At 42.2% G+C, this 22,418-nt stretch overlaps 1 protein-coding gene across 1 annotated transcript in view; it reads left to right on the top strand.

Annotated features, from left to right (window-relative positions):
• The window catches only part of rasgrf2b (Ras protein-specific guanine nucleotide-releasing factor 2b), a 220,075-nt gene that overhangs the window by 191,431 nt on the left and 6,226 nt on the right, over positions 1-22,418 (top strand). Inside the window, exons 20-25 of the mRNA XM_055631130.1 lie at positions 2,240-2,343; positions 4,929-5,013; positions 9,413-9,610; positions 14,155-14,234; positions 18,912-19,029; positions 21,958-22,026. Coding sequence (XP_055487105.1) covers positions 2,240-2,343; positions 4,929-5,013; positions 9,413-9,610; positions 14,155-14,234; positions 18,912-19,029; positions 21,958-22,026 — 654 coding nt within the window. The remainder of the gene's footprint in view (positions 1-2,239; positions 2,344-4,928; positions 5,014-9,412; positions 9,611-14,154; positions 14,235-18,911; positions 19,030-21,957; positions 22,027-22,418) is intronic.

Below are 22,418 nucleotides of genomic sequence, written 5' to 3'. Positions count from 1 at the left end.
AAGAAGAATCACGACCCGAAACATCACCCATTGAGTCCGAAGAAGGGTCTGGACATGAAACGTCACCCAGTCCTTCTCTCCCACTGAGTTACTCCAGCAAATTGTGTCAATCTTTGGTGTAAACCAGCATCTGGAGTTTAGAAGGATGAGAGGGCATCTTATTGAAACATATAAGATTGTTAAGGGTTTGGGCTAGGTAAGGGTTAGAGGTGTCCAGAACCATGGGCCACAGTTTAAAAATAAGGGGTGGGCCATTTAGAATGGAGACGAGGAAACTTTAAAGAGAGAGCTAGATAGAGCTCTTAAAGATAGTGGAGTCAGGGGATATGGGGAGAAGGCAGGAACGGGGTACTGATTGGGGATGATCAGCCATGATCACATTGAATGGCGGTGTTGGCTCGAAGGGCCGAATGGCCTACTCTTGCACCTATTGTCTATTGTCTATCTGCAGTTCCTTTCTACACAATATATGAGCCTTCCGTTTATTCCCCTTACTGGCAAATGAGTTAGCAATGGATGCCTCAATCCAAATCCCACTCAAGATGCTGGGAATGACAGCCTCCACTATGTTGTTTAGGCCGCCTGATTCAGTTCCGAATTGGCAAAGCAACACAACACAAATTACTTTATCTAGTGCTAATTATCATTCTGACTAAGCGGCCACATGATATATATTCCATAGAATTGAGAATAAAGTTGTGCTGATCTAATAATAATGTCCATCTGTGGCTGAAGGTGAGATTATTGTTTGTATACTGTGCCCCTGAACCGGCCAGAACATGCACAGTTGTTTCCTTGCGGTTTCTCAGTATTATTTACCGGCGCTAGGTCAAATTGTTGTGCGAATACCCACAACACCCGAAACTCTACAAGGTATTGTCATGTTTTGAAAACTGAGAAAGTATCTTAAATTTCGTATTAATTATTAAAGCAATAATGAAAACCTCAAGACACAAAAGACTGCAGATGTTGAAATCTCATGTTAAGAAATCAGTATATCAAGAAGTATTTGTGGAGGGAGATGGAGGAGGCATGAAACGTTACCTGTCCATTTCCATCCACAGATGCTGCCTGGCCCGCTGAGTTCCTCAAGCAGTTTGTTTCATGATGAAAACCTCAGCTGGCCCAAACTCCTGTCAGCACAATGTCTGGATGTCCAAGCTACTTCATAACTCCCATGTAAAAAAGTCATGAAATATCATTACATTGTAATCAGTGTTAAATCCAAAGCAAAATAATAAGGGTATGACAGCTGGAGTTAACTTAAATTACTGACTGGAATAATACTAGTATATTTGCTGAATATCCTAACTGTGGCTTCTATTAACCTGAGAAATATCAAGTAACATTCAGATTAGTTCCATTATAAACTCTTGCAGCTTAAAGCACAATTTGAAAAATGAGACAAACTCTTTCAATTAAAGTGCCCTCTTTCCTTATAATCTATTGTTCTAGTGTAGTGTAATTTATGGATTCTAAATACCCACACTTCCACAAGCCATATCAAGAGTCAAGAGTGTTTAATTGTCATATGTACCAACAATAGAACAGTAAACGTCTTACTTGTCGCAGCCTATTGGGCCCATAAATGCATTAACGTACAGATAATATTTAATGATATGTCAAACTTTATCTTCAGGCCATATGAAAAAAATAGGTAATAAATGAATAAAATCAAAGAAATTAGCTTTTTGACCCTGGTTGTAATAATTATATTTTACCAATATTTAAAATACAAACTTTATTAATAGTGATAAGAAAGATAAAATTGCATTTTTTTTCACATTGATTACTTCCAGGGGCTCACTTGGTGCACACCAGATCACATTCTTTGGCTGTATCAGTGTTTTAATAAATCTGTTTGCTCGGCTGGTTATTTTCAGGAAAACTTGTTTTCTTTTCATTTCACCGTGGCACAGTGTTATAGATTAAACAAGATAATGAGATAGTCCCTGATGCTTAGAGGTTACCGCTGTGAGGAAATTGCAAAATAAAATGTTGTTTTCTATTGCAGCTACTACTGGCATTATCATAAGATCAAAACTTCAATACATTTATATGGTTTTGGTTTATTGTTATTATTGTTATTTTATAATACAGTGGGGCATTTACTCATTTTATGACACGATTAGTATTAAAGTTTCTACCTGAGCAATATTTTCAAATCTGCAATGCTATTATTTAGTCCTAATGGGGGCTTATTTTCTACTAATCAGCCAAACAATGTAATTCTATACAGACAGATGGGCCTAGGATGGAATCCTTTGAGACTTTGTCAGTCATGGAAATGGCGGAACAGTTGACGCTCCTTGATCACATTGTTTTCAGAAGCATACCATACGAGTGAGTTCAAGTTTTCTTTCGAGAATTCGATTCAGGTCTCAGCATGCAAACTCTACTTCAGATGCCAACAGCAACAAGTAATGTCATTTGAATCTCTCTATCTGAGTGATATTCATTGTGCCAAAGCATGATTCTCTGGTCCTGTTAAATATTTAAGATCTTTAAATATTTTCCCATCACATTTTTATGGACACCTTCTCATCAGAGTTGATTTGAAAACAGCTTAACTTAGCGACACAGCGAGGAAAACAGGCCCTTCGGCCCAGCAAATCCGTGCCGACCAGCGATTCCCCCGAGTAACACTATCCTACACACGCTAGGGACAATTTACAATTATACCAAGCCAATTAACCTACAATCCTGTATATAGAAACATAGAAAATAGGTGCAGGAGGAGGCCATTCTGCCCTTTGAGCCAGCACCGCCATCCATTGTGATCATGGCTGATCGTCCCCAATCAATAACACGTGCCTGCCTTCTCCCCATATCCCTTGACTCCACTAGCCCCTAGAGCGTGGGAGTTTTGGGGGATATCAGAAATCTCGCAGAAAACCCACACAGGTCACGGGCAGAACGTACAAACTCCGTTCAGACAGCACCTGTAGTCAGGATTGAACCCGGGTCAAAAGCGCTGTAAGGCAGTAGCTCTACCACTGTGCCACTGTCACCATGCATTTCAACAGTTCTTCAAATATAAGGTCATAAGGTATAGGAGTAGAATTAGGCCAATCAGCCCATCAAGTCTACTCCACCATTCAATCATGGCTGGTCTATCCCTCCTAACCCCATTCTCCTACCTTCTCCCCATAATCTCTGACACCTGTACTAATCAAGAATCTATCTCTGTCTTAAAAATATCCACTGTCTTGGCCTCCAGAGCCTTCGGTGGTAAAGAATTCCACAGATTCTCCGCCCTCTGACTAAATACATTTCTCCTCATCTCCTTCCTAAAAGAATGTCCTTTAATTCTGAGGCTATGAACTCTAGTCCTGGACTATCCAACTAATGGAAACATCCTCTCCACATCCACTCTATCCAAGCCTTTCACTATTCACTATATGTAGCTTTTTGGGACTGTTTCACACTTTGATACACTCCACCCTGTTCAACATTAGCTGTGGTAGCATTAACTAGAAATTCATTTTATGTTTATATTTGAAAATTCTCTTTTCACTTGTTAAGGTGACAGTGTGATTGTTGTAACGACCATTTGCCGGCCAAAAGTCAGTAACAGTTCAGAGTTCAGGTACATTGACAAAGTTTCCTCTGTAATGGGCCTGTCCCACTTAGGCAATTTTTCAGCAGATTGCCAGCAAGTTGCCGGCAGTCGCCTGAAAAACCGGGACCTGGAACGGCGACTGTCAGAGTGGAACACACACACATAAACACATCGCTTCCTTCACCAGCCCGTTTGAATTTTTTAGCCCTGTCTAAAACATTCACACGGTGCAAAGCCAAGGTGAAACAGGCACACACCGTGATGAACAGGAAGGTTGGCGCTGTAAAAAGGCAGCTAAAGCACAGTGTACAGTAAGTACTTTAAAAGGGGGAGGGGGGAGTGTGGAGAAGGGGGGAGAAGGAGTGGGGACAACTTTTAATGAGCCAGAGATACACGGCTGTGAAGCTCGGCGGACATTTAACATTACTGGTCAGTTATCCTTGGTTCTGAAAACTACTGCTTAGCTTTTTTTCCCCAATGAGCCAATGAAATTCACCGGTCAGCACCGGTTCCAACCTACAAGAACTTCTGAGAAACTTCGACCTCCTGGCAACCCACCAGGACCTCCTGCCGACCAACGCACGGCTCGAGAATTCTCGCTACTCTCATTCTAGTCGCCGCTAATTTTTCAACATGTTGAAAAATTCACGGCGACCATAATGAGGCCGCGACTAGTTCCCAGAATGCGGGAAACATAGAAACATAGAAAATATGTGCAGGAGTAGGCCATTCGGCCCTTCGAGACTGCACCGCCATTCAATATGATCATGGCAGATCATCCAACTCAGTATCCCATACCTGCCTTCTCTCCATACCCCCAGATCCCTTTAGCCACAAGGGCCACATCTAACTCCCTCTTAAATATATCCAATGAACTGGCCTCAACTACCTTTTGTGGCAGAGAATTACACAGATTTACCACTCTCTGTGTAAAAAATGATTTTCTCATCTCGGTCCTAAAAGACTTCCTTCCCTCTTATCCTTAAATATCTCCTATCAAGTAACCCCTTGTTCTGGACTTCCCCAACATCGGGAACAATCTTCCTGCATCTAGCCTGTCCAACCCCTTAAGAATTTCGTAAGTTTCTATAAGATCCCCCCTCAATTTTCTAAATTCTAGCATGTAGGAACTCCTCACGACCATGAAGGCGACTCCCCTGCAACCATCCGTGAACATGTGGCGACTGCATAATCTCCTGCAGTTGCCTAAAAAGTCGCCTCAGGGACAGACCCATTAGGCATTCACTAAATTGTAATAAAGGTATGTCTAAAGTTACAAAAGGCTGCATGCAATGCACTTGGAGAAATGCAAAGAAAAGCAAACCGTTCAATTTGAACACTCAGTAATGTGCACACTTTCTTTCAGGGAATTTCTTGGGCAGGGATGGATGAAACTTGACAAAAATGAACGAACGCCATACATCATGAAGACCAGCCAGCACTTTAATGATGTAAGTAACTAGATCCTTTAAAAAAAATTAAATACTCAATTTTAATTATTGATATTCATTCAAAGAAACACAAATGCAAAACCCACAAAGACTTTTTTGGGTTCATATCTCCCACAGATTTTTATGACATAATTGCTTTTGCAATTCTTTTTTATCATCAGGTGTTCTGTTTTTTACAAAGTTTAAAGTACCACATTTACAAAACACAAAATTATTCATAATCTCCAATTTCCATGAATTATATATATTTTAAAATTTCCATGAATTATATATATTTTAAAATTTCCTTTAGTGATATTTGTACTTGATAGGAGCTATTTGTACTTGGTGTCTTTTGGCCACATACTTTCAAAGTTTACTTTGTAGAACACGTAGCTCCTTAGAGAGATGTGGAGAGTATTATTGAAAGAATATATATATTGTTTTAATGACCCTGCACAATCCATATCTTTTCCGACCTACTCTCAACTAACAAGAATCACACATTGTTAATTACCTGAAAAATTGCTTAACTTCACAAGAAAATGAAACCATTTTCAACTTGGAAGATTCGAGACATGACTTTGTCATGTTACTGTTACGGTAAAGGTACAAAATGGTGACCTGTATGTGCTGCTTTTTATGGTAGGCAGCCAGAAACAAATTCTATTTACATTGTGCTTAAAGTCAGATGTGTAAATTTAATACACTCATTTCATTGCAAAAAACATTGAGAATGTCACAGCTTTTAATTATGGCATGTGATTCTTTACGGTGCACTTCATCATGTTTCATAAGGATGATGCAGAGATGCTCTTTCCTCTGAAATGGGCGTCTGGAACCAGGATCACTTTCTCAAAATAAGTTTAATTACTTTCAAGAGGCGGTGAATCTTTAAAGGTTTTTGTCCAAGTGGGCCGCAGACATTCCTGAATATACTCAGTATACGGAAGACAGCAGTTTAGGGTTTCAAGGAACTACTCCGATATGAGGTTAATGCAGGAAAGTGGCTTTGAGGCCTTATATGCTGGGTAGGGGAATCAAGAACCAGAAGACACTGGTTTAAGGTGAGAGGGGCAAGATTTAACAGGAACCAGAGGGGCAACTCTTTCACTGCTGCTGGTGGGTGTATGGAATGAGCTGCCAAAGGAGATCGTTGTGGCAGATACATGGACGGGAAATGGATTAGAAGGATACAGGCCAAACGTGGGCAAATGGGACTATGTTAGATGGGGCATGTTGGTCTGCTTGGATGAGTTGGGCCAAAGGGCCTGTTTCCGTGTTACGTGACTCTATGACTCAGCCAGTCAAACCAGGTCTATGGCTTAGTTGACATTCGAGGATTTTAGGGTCATAGAGTGATACAATGTCTAGTTATAAAAAAAAAACGAAGAAAAATGCAAAAAGTATTGGAGACAATGTAGTTATAACTGACAATATTATCATTTAAAAAATGTAAGACATTAATGATGTAATAGATTATGTACCTATCTCCAATAATTAAAAAAAAAAAAAAAAAAAAAAAAAAAAAAAAAATAGAGTGATACAATGTGGAAACAGGCCCTTCGGCCCAACATGTCCACACCAACCAACAATGTCCCAGCTACACTGGTCCCACCTAGTCATGGAGTCATAGAGTGATACAGTGTGGAAACATGTCCTGTGGCCCAACTTGCCCACACCGGCCAACAATGTCCCAGCTACACTAGTCCCATCTGCCTACGCTTGGTCCATATCCCTCCAAACCTGTCCTATCCATGTACCTGTCTAACTGTTTCTTAAATGTTGGGATAGTCCCAGCCTCAACTACCTTCTCTGGTAGCTTGTTCCATACACCCACCACCCTTTGTGTGAAAAAGTTACCCCTCAGATTCCTATTAAATCTTTTCCCTTAAACCTATGGTTTCTGATCCTCAATTCAGCTACTCTGGGCAAGAGACTCTGTGCATCTATTCCTCTCATGATTTTATGCACCTCTATAAGATCACCGCTCATCTTCCTGTGCTCCAAGGAATAGAGACCCAGCCTAAATCACTATGAATTAATCTAGACCAGCTGCTTCTGTTTTGTGAAAAATATGGCACTAGCTTGGAGATTCAATTGGATGCTATTGATTGTTCTTGATATTTGTGAACATTAAACATTTTTTAAAAACCAATGAAACAATAAAAGTGTTTATATATTTTTAATTAAGAATATAATGTTAAACAGCTTTCAAACAATTACAATTATTTGCGTAAGCCCAATTGATCCAGAAGAACATAAATTACCTTTATGCTGATATAAGCCACACATAATCATTCCCTTGGATTCACTTGATGTCCCTGTGCCAGGTCAGAGTTGGTATAAATGGTTCAAGCAGATTCCCTGTGGCACCTGATGTCTGAATTGCAGCCACCATGTGCCTTCAGCTGGTTTCCATCAGGTGTACATGGTTGGACTCCAATTCAGGGGCTACCAATGAATGAATGAACAGTGTCATGGGGTCATATGGAGAAGGCAGGAGAATGGGGTTGAGAGGGAATGATAGATTAGCCATGTTTGAATGGCCAAGTAGACTTGATGGTCCGAATGGCTTTATTCTAGCTCCTAGGACTTATGAAACCCAGCAGTTTTGGGATTTTCAAGCAAGCGGGCAAGTACTTAACTCAATGGCCCTCTGGCTGAGAAACGTTGAGAGTTCTGTGCTCCTGCGCTGAATAAGGGGTAGGGCACGGGACTGAGATGAGGAAAAACTTCCTCACCCAGAGAGTTGTGAATCTGTGGAATTCTCTGCCACAGAAGGCAGTGGAGGCCAATTCACTTGATGTTTTCAAGAAAGAGTTAGATTTAGCTCTTTGGGCTAAAGGAAACAAGGGATATGGGGAAAAGCAGGAACGGGTTACTGATTGTGGATGATCAGCCATGATCATATTGAATGGTGGTGCTGGCTCGAAGGGCCGAATGGCCTACTGCTGCACCTATTGTGTATTGCCTATTGAAACATACCGAATAGTGAAAGGCTTGAGTAGAGTGGATGTGGAGAGTCGAGGACTAGAAATCATAGCTTCAGAATTAAAGGACACTCCTTTAGGGAGGAGATGAGGAGGGATTTCTTTAGTCAGAGTGTGGTGAATCTGTGGAATTCTGTGGAGGCCCAGTCAATGGATATTTTCAAGGCAGAGATAGATTGACTCTCGATCAGTACGGGTGTCGAGGGTTATGGGGAGAAAGCCGGAGAATGGGGTTAGGAGCGAGAGATAGGTCAGCCATGATTGAATGACGGAGTAGACTTGATGGGCCGAATGGCCAAATTCTATTCCTACTACTTATTATCTTATTGCCTTGATCTGTTCCTGATCACCTCGACCATGTGTTTCCTATGAATTTTTACAACCCACAGCTTATTATTATTTTTGTTTACATTCTTGTTTTGCCTGCATTTCTTTATACCTTTGACAGTAACCATGTACCTGACTGTTGGTCTTAAGCCCCTGTCCCACTTTCACGACCTAATTGATGACCTTTGCCGAGTTTGCCGTTGACTCATACTCGCAGCATGGTCACCACGAGGTCGTAGGAGGTCTTCGTAACTCATCCTCATGCTCGTGAGTAGTCTCCGTGTACTCGTGGCCTCAAGTAGGTCGTGACGTTTTTTCCAGCCTGATAAAAAACGTCCACGAGTAAAAAAGGTTGGCATGGAAAAATTTATACTTTTTACTCGTAGGTAGGTCATAGGTAGGTCATAGTAGGTCGTGATGGTAGTCATAGATGGTCGTAGGTAGTCGCAGGTCGGTAACTGGCCCGAGAAAAAAAAAAGCAAACATGACATTATTTTATCAAGTGATCATTTTCCATGTAGCTAGTCGTAGTTGGTCTTAGGTGTGGAAGACTGAGGTCGAGGGGGGTCTTAGGAGGTCGTAGACATAGTCGTAGGAGGTCATAGACATAGTCATAGGAGGTCGTAGACATAGCCGTAGGAGGCCGTAGGAGGTCTTTTACTTCGGCGAGTCAACACGACCTTGACATTTTTTTCAACTCGTCTAGGGTCTTCTAAACTAATGGATTAGCTCATTCAAGTGGGAGAGGCCCTTTAGATGTTCATGTGTATTTCCTGATAATGCAAGCTATCAGTCAGCAGGAAGCTGAACGGGTTCTGAAAACAACCTACAGTTATTCATTTGCCTTATTCACTTAACTAGACGCAGGGAAGCAAATAAATTGCAGAGACCAACAAAACTGATGCCTGGTAGAAATGTTAAATGTAAGGAAATTACTTAGTGGTTGTAATCTAATGTAAGACTTTTCTCCAAGGTTGATGGGGGATTCTATACCCTTCATTAAATTATAGCCAATGTAATTATTTCCTTCTGCCAGCTATTCTCTATTTTAATGATTATAGATGCTCCCCATTTCTCATTCACTGTTACTTCCTTTTCAGATGAGTAACCTTGTTGCTTCTCAAATCATGATGCATGCGGATGTTAGTTCACGCACAATTTCCATTGAGAAATGGATAGCAGTGGGAGACGTTTGTCGCTGTATGCACAACTACAATGGTGTCCTTGAGATCACTTCAGCACTGAATAGAAGTGCAATCTACAGACTGAAGAAAACCTGGGCAAAAGTTTCCAAACAGGTAACAAACATCAACCATGCAGTGTACTCCACAGGCGTCTCATGCATTACTCATGCCCAAGTACACGCAATGATTTCCCCTTTGTTCAAAGGAAATGCACAAATCAATTGCTATTTACAAAATGAATTCCAGGTGAAACTTCTTAGGCCTCGTTCAGTCGTGGCTGACCATAGAAACATAGAAACATAGAAATTAGGTGCAGGAGTAGGCCATTCGGCCCTTCGAGCCTGCACCGCCATTCAATATGATCATGGCTGATCATCCAACTCAGTATCCCGTACCTGCCTTCTCTCCATACCCCCTGATCCCCTTAGCCACAAGGGCCACATCTAACTCCCTCTTAAATATAGCCAATGAACTGGCCTCAACTACCCTCTGTGGCAGAGAGTTCCAGAGATTCACCACTCTCTGTGTGTGAAAAAAGTTCTTCTCATCTCGGTTTTAAAGGATTTATCCTTAAGCTGTGACCCCTTGTCCTGGACTTCGCTAACATCGGGAACAATCTTCCTGCATCAAGCCTGTCCAACCCCTTAAGAATTTTGTAAGTTTCTATAAGATCCCCTCTCAATCTTCTAAATTCTAGAGAGTATAAACCAAGTCTATCCAGTCTTTCCTCATAAGACAGTCCTGCCATCCCAGCAATCAGTCTGGTGAACCGTCTCTGCACTCCCTCTATGGCAATAATGTCCTTCCTCAGATTTGGAGACCAAAACTGTATGCAATACTCCAGGTGTGGTCTCACCAAGACCCTGTACAACTGCAGTAGAACCTCCCTGCTCCTATACTCAAATCCTTTTGCAATGAAAGCTAACATACCATTCACTTTCTTTACTGCCTGCTGCACCTGCATGCCTACCTTCAATGACTGGTGTACCATGACACCCAGGTCTCGCTGCATCTCCCCCTTTCCCAATCGGCCACCATTTAGATAATAGTCTGCTTTCCCGTTTTTGCCACCAAAATGGATAACCTCACATTTATCCACATTATACTGCATCTGCCAAACATTTGCCCACTCACCCAGCCTATCCAAGTCACCTTGCAGTCTCCTAGCATCCTCCTCACAGCTAACACTGCCCCCCAGCTTAGTGTCATCCGCAAACTTGGAGATATTGCCTTCAATTCCCTCATCCAGATCATTAATATATATGTAAATAGCTGGGGTCCCAGCACTAAGCCTTGCGGTACCCCACTAGTCACTGCCTGCCGTTGTGAAAAGGACCCGTTTACTCCTACTCTTTGCTTCCTGTTTGCCAGCCAGTTCTCTATCCACATCAATACTGAACCCCCAATGCCGTGTGCTTTAAGTTTGTATACTAATCTCTTATGTGGGACCTTGTCGAAAGCCTTCTGGAAGTCCAGATACACCACATCCACTGGTTCTCCCCTATCCACGCTACTAGTTACATCCTCGAAAAATTCTATAAGATTCGTCAGACATGATTTACCTTTCGTAAATCCATGCTGACTTTGTTCAATGATTTCACCACTTTCCAAATGTGCTGCTATCCCATCTTTAATAACTGACTCTAGCAGTTTCCCCACTACCGATGTTAGACTAACTGGTCTGTAATTCCCCATTTTCTCTCTCCCTCCCTTCTTAAAAAGTGGGGTTACGTTTGCTACCCGCCAATCTTCGGGAACTACTCCAAAATCTAAAGTGTTTTGAAAGATTATTACTAATGCATCCACTATTTCTGGAGCTACTTCCTTAAGTACTCTGGGATGCAGCCTATCTGGCCCTGGGGATTTATCGGCCTTTAGTCCATTCAATTTACCCAACACCACTTCGCGGCTAACCTGGATTTCACTCAATTCCTCCAACTCCTTTGACCCGCGGTCCCCTGCTATTTCCGGCAAATTATTTATGTCTTCCTTAGTGAAGACGGAACCAAAATAGTTATTCAATTGGTCTGCCATATCCTTGTTCCCCATGATCAACTCATCTGTTTCTGACTGCAAGGGACCTACATTTGTTTTAACTAATCTCTTTCTTTTCACATATCTATAAAAACTTTTGCAGTCAGTTTTTATGTTCCCTGCCAGTTTTCTTTCATAATCTATGTTTCCTTTCCTAATTAAGCCCTTTGTCCTCCTCTGCTGGTCTTTGAATTTCTCCCAGTCCTCCGGTATGCTGCTTTTTCTGGCTAATTTGTACGCATCATCCTTCGCTTTGATACTATCCCTGATTTCCCTTGTTATCCATGGATGTACTACCTTCCCGATTTATTCTTTTGCCAAACTGGGATGAACAATCTTTGTAGTTCATCCATGCAGTCTTTAAATGTTTTCCATTGCATATCCACCGTCAACCCTGACCATGGATGTCTCCAGGGTGCTATTCCCTACATGGAGGACGCCTGTGCGTGAGTTTGTTTAACATGGGGAGACTGGTGCACAGACAGCTACCCCATGGTCCTTGACAGATCTGGGTCAGGATCCAGTTGCATGAAGTCCAAGACGACCGGAGACCCTTTTCTGCTGCAGCCTTCATCCGCCTTCCTGGCCGTTGTGACGCTCCACTAAGTTCAGCCATCATCCTCCACCTGTTTCACCATTGAGGTCTTGGTTGGATTGCTCTTTGTCAGAGACCTCCCCCTTGAACTTACAGCCATGGGTGCCCCTACGAGGAGCATAGCTCCAGACGGCATCGCTTTCAGGATCTCAGGTCCACACAAGCTTCTCCACCACGCCAAGGTGACAATCCACAGAGAAGTGAAACTAATATCACAATAGTTCCAACAATAGACACAAACAGCTGGTATAACTCAGCGGGTCAGGCAGCATCTCTTGAGAAAAGGAATAGGTCTGAAAAACGGTTTTGACACGAAACGTAACCTATTCCTTTTCTCCAGAGATGTTGTCTGACCCGCTGGGTTACTCCAGCTTTTTGTGTCTATCGTTGGTTCAGACCAGTATCTGCAGTTCCTTCCTTCACAATAATTCCTCTGTTTATCCTTCACCTCAAAGCTACCTTAGCATGACAGAAAGCTTACTGTCAGCTATAGACAAATGGCCATGTTTTGAAAGATAGAACAGCTCACTGAAGACCTGTTAGATGTGAAGGCCTGTTAGATTTATCCAGTGATTAGACGCAAACTGAATTTATACTTAATACATAACTCACAAACTCACAGGGTAGATTTTACAGCTTACATTCCTGGCATGGACGTTTATCCTGCAGAGATCTGGACTCTGTCCCTACAGGATTTTATGCTCAAAGGCCCGCTGATAGCTGTTTGAATTTACACAGCATGCTACTGCCACACAAAGCTTTTTGTATCACGTTATTTTATTAAATAAATCTAACAGAAATTATCCATTTCGATGAAAATCCCAACTCAAGGTTAAAGATCCCAAGGTCTAATCCCAGCTCAAGGTATTGTGCACCATGTTATAGGAAATATGTTGTCAAGCTGTCAAGGGACAGATGTTTAGGGGTAACATCAGGGGGAACTTCTTCACTCAGAGAGTGGTAACTGTGTGGAATGAGCTTCCAGTGGAAGTAGTGGAGGCAGGTTCGATTTTATCATTTAAAAATAAATTGGATAGGTATATGGACGGGAAAGAAATGGAGGGTTATGGTCTGAGTGCAGGTAGATGGGGCTAGGGGAGAATAAGTGTTCGGCACGGACTAGAAGGGCCGAGATGGCCTGTTTCCATGCTGTAATTGTTATATAGTTATAAGCTGGAAAGGGTACAGAGAAGATTTACAAGAATGTTCCCAGGACTAGAGGGTCTGAGCTACAGGTAGAGGTTGAGTAGGCTGGGACTCTATTCTTTGGAGCGCAGGAGGACGAGGGGTGATCTTAGTGAAGTGTATAAAATCATGAGAACAATAGATCAGGTAGATGCACAGAGTATCTTGCCCAGAGTAGGTGAGTCATGGACCAGAGGACATAGGTGTAAGGTGAAAGGGAAATTATTTAATAGGAATCTGAGAGGTAACTTTTTCACACAAAAGGTGGTGGGTGTGTGGAACAAGCTGCCAGAGGAGGTAGCTGAGGCAGGGTCTGTCTCAACATTTATGAAACAGTTAGACAGGTACATGGATAGGACAGGTTTGGAGGGATATGGACCAAACGTGGTGGGACTAGTGTAGCTGCGACATGTTGGCCGGTGTGGGCAAGTTGGACTGAAGGGCCTGTTTCCACACTGTATCACTCTATGACTCTATGACACTCTATGACTATATTGTAATAGACTACATCAATGCCTATTGCATTACTGAGTAAACCAGACAAAATTTATTGAGCAATTATCCCTAGCCATGCTGGCTTGTAAACCAAATTAAATGTTGCAATAGTACATTGGCCTTGGGCTATGGGAGGTAAAAATACTGTAAGATGTTTTTTTCTGTTCTGGCAATCACTCATTAATTCCATCATTCCAATCTGTTGCAAACGTTATGAACAGTAAATCCGATTGAAGACTGGCTGCCATATTTCACATTGCTCAAATACTTAGATTGAGTGATTTTCATTTATTCATTGATAACATTTTAAAATTTGACCTGTTCATCATTGTCATTTCATTTGTTTTAGACCAAAGCCCAAATGGACAAGCTTCAGAAAACTGTCTCCTCTGAAGGAAGATTTAAAAATCTAAGGGAAACACTGAAAAAGTTAGTATTGCCTTAAGATACCTGCTACTGTGTAATAATTGTTCGCAAATTTCAGTGTTCATGCTTAATATTGACGTTTCTTTGCTCTATTACAATGTAGTTCACACTTCCAGTCTAAGCTCCTTTCACAGAGCAGCTTCTTTCATTTCACTCCTAACAATGTGCATTGTTTCTCCCTCCCACCCCCCATCAGTCTGAAAAAGGGTTTTGGCCCGAAACGTCGCCTATTTCCTTCGCTCCATAGATGCTGCTGCACCCGCTGAGTTTCTCCAGCATTTTTGTGTAACTTCGATCTTCCAGCATCTGCAGTTCCTTCTTGAACACAATGTGCATGTATTGTCTTTTTCTACTTATCAAGAGTCAAGAGTGTTTAATTGTCAGATGTACCAACAATAGAAATCCCTACTTACAGCAGCATAACAGGCCTGTAATACAATACACCTTGACAATATGCAATATTATTCCCTCTATCATGTATCTATACACTGTGGATGTCTAGATTGTAATCATATATTGTCTTACCGCTGACTGGTTAGCACTGTACCTCGGTACGCGTGACAACTAAACTTTAAACTTAAACCCAAACATTCAGTAAATTTGGTGTTAGAAAAAAAACAATGTTCCAATATGGTAGGTAGTATGATCCGATATGAAATTATTTTGATAAATCTCTACATTGCAGTATCATACAATGCAAATGATAAAGGAAGTCTCTAACCAGCCACAGAAAGTTAAAATGTGCGTCACAAAGTGGAAATTAACCATTGAGCTTAGAGGCATGGAAGACCTTTGCACCCTTGCTGGCAAAGATTTGCTGAGCATCAGATGCTACTTCCTAGTTACATAGAAAATAGGTGCAGGAGGAGGCCATTCGGCCCTTCGAGTCAGCACCGCCATTCATTGTGATCATGGCTGATCGTCCCCAATCAATAACGTGTGCCTGCCTTCTCCCCCATATCCCTTGATTCCAGTAACCCCTAGAGCTCTATCTAACTCTCTCTTAAATCCACCCAATGACTTGGCCTCCACTGCCCTCTGTGGCAGGGAATTCCACAAGTTCTTGGACATAAGGTCATAAGTTCATAAGTGATAGGTGTAGAGTTAGGCCATTCGGCCCATCGAGTTTACTCCGTCATTCAGTCATCAACCCCATTCTCCTGCTTTCTCCCCATAACGATCTGACATCTGTACTGATCAAGAATCTATCAATCTCAGCCTTAAAAATATCCACTGACTTGGCCTCCACAGCCACAGATTCGCTACCCTCTGACTAAAGAAATGTCCCCTCATCTCCTTCCTAAAAGAATGACCTTTAATTCTGAGGCTATGGCCTCTAGTCCTAGACTCTCCCACTAGTGGAAACATCCTGTCCACATCCACTCTATCCAAGCCTTTCACTATTTTGTATGTTTCAATGGGGTCCCCCCTAATTATGCTAAACCCCTGCGAGTACAGGCCCAGTCCTGTGAAACGATCATCCTAGGTTAACCAACTCATTCCTGGGATCATTCTTGTAAACCTCATCAGGACCCTCTGCAGAACCAGCAGATCCTTCCTCGGATATGCAGCCCAAAATTGCTCACAATATTCCAAATGCGGTCTTACCAACGCCTGAAAGAGCCTCAGCATTACATCCCTGTTTTTGTATACAAGCCCTCTTGAAATAAATGCTAGCTTTGAGTTTGCATTTAGTCCTTAGCTCTGCACATTACCACCCTGAGTAAACAGCCAAATGTACCTTTAAATGCAACAAAGGTGCGCACCTTTTCAGCCCTTTCAGGCAAAGAATACTCTTTTTCTTCTCCCTAATTCTTTCACTGATCACTTTAAATTTATGCCTTAGATTAATCAATGCTAAAGGACACCAGAGGTATTTTATCCATGCCATCCATCCCATTCATAACTTCATTGTTTATTCTACAACGCTTGGCTACAAGCACTGAGAGGCATCTCACTGCAAATGTCAGTCATTTATTATACAGGAGCAATGGAAAGTAAAACAGCCAATAGAGGATGTCGCTTTACCTTCCCCCTTGACTCCATCCAAGAACCCAACAGTCTTTCCAGGTGCGGCAGAGGTTCAAATGCACCTCCTCCAATCTTATCTATTGCATCCGCTGCTCCAGGTGTCAGCTGCTCTACATCGGTGAAGGTTTCGCTCTGTCACCAAATAATAAACAGGATCTCCTGGTGGCTCAGCACGTTAACAACCCACCATTCCGAATCCGACCCTTTCTGTTCTGGGCCTCCTCCATGAGAGTAGTCCCCACCGTAAATTGAGGAGCAGCCCTAATATTTTCGCTTGGGTAGTTTAAGTTTAGTTCGTTTTTATAGTTTTAGAGTAGTTTTAAGTTATATAGTCTTAGTAGTTTAAGGGTATAATAGTTATTAGTTAGTTTAGTTAGTTAGTTTTTTAGTTTTTGTTTGTTTGTAGTTATTAGGTTCTTTGTTATTTTAGTTTTGTTTTTTTTAGTAGGTTGTTTAGAGTTAGTTAAATTAGTAAGTTTAAGTTAGTTTAGTCTTTTATACCTAGTTTAGGTATCTTAATTTTTAGTGTTATTTTAGTTAGTTAGTTTGGTAATTAATTGTTTATTTAGTTTTTGGTTTTTTTATTATATTTATTTTTATTAGTTTAGTTTTAGTTTTATTTTTTTTTAGTTCAACGTGTTTAGTTTGTTTTTATTTTTATTAGTTTATTAGTTTTTTTATTCTTTTAGTTGTTAGTTTAGTTTTAGTTAGTTACACAGTTATTAGTTTCTTTAGTTTTTCTTTTTATGAGTTATAGGTAGTTAATGTTTAGTAATAGTTTTTTTTATTGTTTTATCTAGGTTAGTTTTGATTTTTTAGTTTAGTACCAAGCAAGGCGTCTTCGCCCAACATCTGTTCTGTTCACAATAATCAACCTGATCTCCTGGTGGCTCAGCACTTTAACTCACCCTACCATTCCGAATCCGACCTTTCTGTCCTGGGCCTCCTCCATGGCCAGAGTGAGTCCCACCGTAAATTGGAGGAGCAGCACCTCATATTTCGCTTGGGTAGTTTACACCCCAGCGGTATGAACATTGACTTTCCAATTTCAAGTAGTCCTTGATTACTCCTTCTTTTCGCCTCCCCTTCGCAGCTCTCCCACAGCCCACTGTCTCAGTCTCTTCCTTTCTTTTTCCAGCCCCCTCCACCCCCACATCAGTCTGAAGAAGGGTCTCGACCCGAAATGCCACCTATTCCTTCGCTCCATAGATGCTGCCTCACTCACTGAGTTTCTCCAGCATTTTTATCTACAGCCTACAGAGGATAAGTGTATTTCCCCAGTGCACATAGAAAGGTGTTCTCAGTACTTAACAAAAAGTTATTCTTTGAGCTGCCATGATGTACACTGGAAAGCTGCCTATTTTGGCTGGTCTGGAGACACAGATATGGCAAGCTTGAATTGGCGCATATCAATTTTAGTCCTGTGTCCATATTGGCTCAATGTTTTAGTGTGTCCATATTTGCTCATTGTGTTACTGGAAGTGCAAGATCTAGCTTCAGTTTAGTTTAGAGACACAGTGCGGCAACAGGCCCTTCGGCCCACTGAGTCTGCGCCGACCAGTTAATCCCCTCACACTACCACTATCCTGCACACACTAGGGACAATGTACAATTTTGCCCAAGCCAATTAACCTATATTCCTGTACATCTTCGGAGTGTAGTAGGAAACTGGAGCTCCCGGAGAAAACCCACTCAGGTCACAGGGAGAATGTACAAACTCCGTACAGACAGCACCCATAGTCAGGATCGAACCTGGATCTCTGTCGCTTTGAGGCAGCAACTCTACTCCCCATCGCCTCTCCCCAAAGTCCAGAATATTCTTTCCTTTCAGATGATTATCCACCTCTCTCTTGGATTTTATAATATGATCTTCCTTCAAAACTTCCCCTGACAGGGCGTGCCATATCCCCGTCGGACACGTTTGGTTCTTCTGACAAGCCCCTTCATTCAGTGACCGCTGATTCCAGAACTTCTGCTCATGGGATAAATTTTCCTCTGTCTAATCTGTCTGCTCCCTTTATGGTTTTAAATTCCATTATCAGATCTCTCCACATCATCTTCTGTTCTCCGGAGAAAAATCCCAATATGTTCTGTCAAATCACATAGCTACAATCTCCTAACATGTTGTAAAATTTTTCAACACCAGTGACAGAGCCCTTCACATTTTTCCTAAAGCGATGGCCAAGCATGACACCACACTACATTTGTGACTTAGTTTATGAAGGGTCGTCAGAATTTGAGAGGTCTTTTTTCTTTAGAGATACGGCATGGTGCAGGCCCTTCAGCCCACATGACCATCAATCGCCCGTTCATCCCAGTTCTATGTTATCCCACTTTCGCATCAGCTCCCTGCACGCCAGGGGCATTATACAAAGGCAATTAATCCACACGTCTTTGGGATGTGGGAGGAAACTGGAAACCCACATGGCCACAGGGAGAACATGCAAACTCCACCCAGGCAGCACCCGAGGTCAGGATCTAGCCCGGTTCTCTGGTGCTGTGAGGCAGTCGCTCCACCAGCTGCGCCACTGTGCCACCTTTTACTGAATTAATCATGAAGGAACTCCTCGTAAAAGCAATCATCCGGACCACCCACATACTGTAAATTAATGATAGCCTTTTAATGTTATCTCATATGATCTTTTGCAGTTGTAATCCACCCTGTGTTCCTTACCTTGGGATGTATTTGACTGACCTCGCGTTTATAGAGGAGGGTACACCCAATTTTACTGATGAAGGTCTTGTAAACTTTTCCAAAATGAGAATGGTGAGTTTAATCAATGAAATGCGATGACAGCTATTTTAATTTCATTATGTAACAGTGTTTAAAGAAGGTTTGGAACTACACAGTCAGGGACAGTTGTGTTATCCCACTTTCCCAACACACTACGTGAATGAATGATTGAATGAAATATACTTTATTTTCACATGTGGAAAGTCACCGTAATATTCTTTGTTTTGCATCATCTAAGGTATGCAAAGAGTCGCCACATAAAGGGCGCTGACAAAGTTACGAGGCACACAAAGTATCCCACGCCAGGTTGCCCTTTGTTCTCCCCTCCCCTCCCTCGTGGCTTTTCCCCCACGCTGGGTCTTCCTTTGTTCCCGGTGCCGCTTCCGTCCTCCGCCTGTCCTGCCTCTGCTGTGTGCCAGAAACTTTAATTTTATTTAGTATTAGTTTTGAGAGGTACAGCGCGGAAACAGGCACTTCGGCCCACCGAGTCTGCACCGACCAGCGATCCCCACAGATGAACACTATCCTACACACCCTTGGGACAATTTACACATACACCAAGCCAATTAACCTACAAACCTGTATGTCTTTGGAGTGTGGGAGAAAACCGAAGCTCTCGGAGTAAACCTGCACAGTCACAGGGAGAAAGTACAAACTTTGTATAGACAACACCCGTAGTCAGGATCGAACCTGGGTCTCTGGTACTGCAACCGCTGTAAGGCAGCAACTCTACTGCTGCACCACCGTGGCCGCCCTATAGATCATTATATTATGGCACATGAACCAAATGGTCTGAAGTGTTCTTGATTTGGCTTAGGAGTTCCTGGAGCCCAGCCACTTCAGCATAAGCCAGGCAAAGTGGATTCCTAACCTTCCCTTGTCCCATGCCAATTAATTGGTTCATCAGATTTAGGCATCACTCCAGTCCAGCATTTACTTCCCATCAGTATTGTGCCTTGAGAAGGAATAGGTAATAAATTCAGGCGTTGTCAGCAAAACACTCATTCCATAGCTAAATCAATAATTGTTTGCATGTGTGATAGAACAGACAGGAGTGGAGGACCTCCGTTGCTGCCCTACATGCCAGGAGGCATAATAGGCAGTAAGTAAGTTAGTAAGTAAAGGACCTGTCCCACTTGGGCATCATTTGTGCATCAAGCAGATGGTGCGCAAAGGTTTTGTATGCGGTTCCCGGAGGTTGCAGGTGGTTGCCGGAGGTTGCAGGTAGTGGAAGCAGGTATGGAGACTGACAAAAACCTCCGGGAACCTCACGGAAACCTTGGGTGGGGCACAAAGTCTCCAGAGCTTTCCGTTCAGGTTTCTTAAGTGGGACAGGGGCATTAGGTTCCTACTAAATCTTCCCGTTCCTCACCTTAAACCAATGTCCTCTGGTTCTTGATTCCCCTGCTCTGGGCAAGAGACTATGGGTTTACCCCATATTCCTTTTATGATTTTGTACACCTTTGTAGGATCACATCCTTCTTATCTCCAAGGAATAGAGTCCTAGCCTGCTCGACCTCGTCCTATAGCTCAGGCCCTCAAGTCCTGTCAATTTCCTCGTAACCTATCTCATTCCAAAATATTTCAATCTTCATTGCCAGAAGGGAAGAATCTCAAGGCCACAACAGGCACAATTTTTTATAAATCATTAGGTTCTCTGTATTTCCATTCCAACTTAAGGTTTATTGAATATCATCCATTTGTTCAAATACATGGGCTACAGTTATATGTCACAATCGTACGAGAATTTCTCTGCTTACAAGACGAGTTCCTACAATGATTACACTAAATTTCTATATCAGCCAGATAGCTGATGATACCATGTAGTTTGAAAAAAAAACTGTGGTTCTACTGCTGTGGTCTTTGCTACCAGGCTCTGGATAAAGAATGTAGAGAAGGATCTCGATCCGAAATGTCGCCCTATTCCTTCGCTCCATAGATGCGGCCTCACCCGCTGAGTTTCTCCAGCATTTTTGCCTACCTTCGATTTCTCCAGCATCTGCAGTTCTTTCTTAAACATAGGCCTTTCCATGATCCGTTCATGTTCATAGGTGATAGGAGCAGAATTAGGCCATTCAAACCCATCAAGTCTACTCCGCTATTCAATCAGGGAGAGGAAAAATGAACAGTTGGGGTGGGTGGGGAACAAAGGGCAATGGGGATTAAAGGAGGCGCCGGCGTGCTTTGTAACTTTGTCAGTGCCATAGGTGGCTGCTATTTGTATATATTGGGTATGCAAGGAAAGAATTCCACTGTGCCTAGTCACATGTGGCAATAAAGTATTCCATGGCTGACCTATCTTTCCCTCTCAACCCATTCTCCTGCCTCCTCCCCATATCCCCTGACACCCGTCTGTCAATTTCTGCCTTAATGATATCCATTCACTTGGCCTCCACAGCTGGCCATGGCAATGAATTCCACAGATTCACCACCCTCCGACTAAAGAATTTCATAGAAACATAGAAAATAGGTGCAGGAGGAGGCCATTCGGCCCTTCGAGCCAGCACCGCCAGTCATTGTGATCATGGCTGATCGTCCCCTATCAATAACCCGTGCCTGCCTTCTCCCCATATCCCTTGACTACACTAGCCCCTAGAGCTCTATCTAACTCTCTCTTAATTCCATCCAGTAACTTGGCCTCCACTGCCCTCTGTGGGTGAAACTCTCTGGATGAAAAAGTTTTTTCTCACCTCGGTCTCAATTTCCTCCTCATCTCCTTTCTAAAGGTTCGTTCTTTTATTCTGAGGCCATGGCCTCTGGTCCGAGACTGCCACTAGTGGCAACATCCTCTGCACATCCACTTTATCCAGGTGTTGGTGTTTTACTACTCCTGAATGTTCACCTTGTGTAAACAGAATAATTATCTTCCTACTGTTTGTTATTGCCAAATGTTGCTTTGTAGACTTATGATGCAATACATTTATTTTGCTCTTGCAACTGATGACTTTCTTTTTAACCTAGATATCACACATTATTAGGGAGATACGCCAGTTCCAACAAACCCCATATAGAATAGATCATCAACCAAAGGTAACTTCGTGTTCACATTTACGTATTTATTTACATTTCTAATTTCATGACCAGTTTGAATCATTGGGATTCCAGGTGATATTGATGCAAATTTAAACTGGACTGGGTTAGACTACTTAAAGAACACCTGAAACCACCTTTCATGGGTCGATCCTTAGTTTGGATGCAACTGTGTAAACAATATTTTAAGTGGCTTTTGAAACCTGTTTCAAATTGCTAATTTTAGACATGATGCTGAAACATAAAGTGAATGCCTTTTTCATTGAAAGGGCAATCAAATCGGAGGACAGATTAGCACTCAATGCCCCCCTCCAATTTCAAGTGGCTAATTGGACACCAGTGTCAATGTGCATGTTTAGACAGGAACATGTTGAAGTGAGTAATATGGTGAA

The sequence above is a fragment of the Leucoraja erinacea genome, chromosome 3, assembly GCF_028641065.1.
Source record: "Leucoraja erinacea ecotype New England chromosome 3, Leri_hhj_1, whole genome shotgun sequence".
In the NCBI taxonomy this organism is placed as follows: domain Eukaryota; kingdom Metazoa; phylum Chordata; class Chondrichthyes; order Rajiformes; family Rajidae; genus Leucoraja; species Leucoraja erinaceus.
The sequence above is the reverse complement of the archived record's forward strand: the minus strand, read 5'-3'. Positions and strand labels throughout refer to the sequence as shown.